This window comes from Lagopus leucura, unplaced genomic scaffold (assembly GCF_019238085.1).
Source record: "Lagopus leucura isolate 7727_CA_CO unplaced genomic scaffold, USGS_WTPT01 35202-0_obj-0_obj, whole genome shotgun sequence".
In the NCBI taxonomy this organism is placed as follows: domain Eukaryota; kingdom Metazoa; phylum Chordata; class Aves; order Galliformes; family Phasianidae; genus Lagopus; species Lagopus leucura.
In genome coordinates this window covers 3,227-4,107 of record NW_024966250.1, presented here as the reverse complement: position 1 = coordinate 4,107, position 881 = coordinate 3,227, and the positions used below count along the sequence as shown (strand labels likewise).

The 881-nt window shown below is 63.2% G+C and overlaps 1 protein-coding gene across 1 annotated transcript in view; it reads right to left on the bottom strand.

Annotated features, from left to right (window-relative positions):
* RECQL4 (RecQ like helicase 4) overlaps nt 1–881 on the bottom strand; it is a gene marked incomplete at its 3' end in the record, with an annotated part of 11,851 nt that overhangs the window by 7,772 nt on the left and 3,198 nt on the right. Inside the window, exon 5 of the mRNA XM_042893043.1 lies at nt 315–587. Coding sequence (XP_042748977.1) covers nt 315–587 — 273 coding nt within the window. The remainder of the gene's footprint in view (nt 1–314; nt 588–881) is intronic.

Below are 881 nucleotides of genomic sequence, written 5' to 3'. Positions count from 1 at the left end.
AGAAGAGGAGGAGGATGAGGATGGTGGTGAGAAGAGGAGGAGGAGGAGGATGGCGGTGAGAAGAGGAGGAGGATGAGGATGGCGGTGAGAAGAGGAGGAGGATGAGGATGAGAAGAGGAGGAGGAGGATGAGGATGGTGGTGAGAAGAGGAGGGGGATGACAGCGAGAGGAGGAAGAGGAGGAGGATGGCAGCGAGGAGGAAGAAGATGGTGAGGAGGATGAGGAGAAAGACAGTGAGGAGGAAGCCGATGAAGACAGAAGAGGAGGCGAGGACCATCCCCACGCTGCTCGCCCCACGGCAGGACCTCACGCACCTTGCAGAGCCGCAGGTAGCTGGGACGGAAGTTGTGCGACCACTCGGAGACGCAGTGCGCCTCGTCGATGCAGGCGAAGGCCACGGGGGGCAGCTGGTGGGCCGGGGGCAGGCAGCAGGAGCCCGAGGAGCCGGCGCCCACCAGGGCTTCGGGGGAAAGCAGCAGCACCTGAGCCGAGCCTTCCTGCACGCGGCGCAGGGCCGCATCCCGCTGTGCACGGCTCAGGTGCGAGTGAACGCAGACGGCGCGGAGGCACGGGGGGAGGCCGGAGACCTGCGAGGGGAAGGATGGGATGTGGGGGAGCTTTCCATGTGGGGGGGGAATGAGGGAAAGGGGGGGCTGTGCTGGGAAGGGTTTGGGAAATGGGGAGTGGGGCGGGGGGTGATGGGGGCCGGGGAGGACTCCTCCAACCTGAAGGATTCTATTTAGGGGGATGGCGGGGTTGGACTGGGGATCTTGGAGGTCTTCTCCAAGCCTACTGATGACATTCAGGGTCATGGTGGGGTTGAGATGGTGAGAAGAGGAAGATGGTGAGAGGAGGACGAGGATGATGAGGAAGATGGTGAG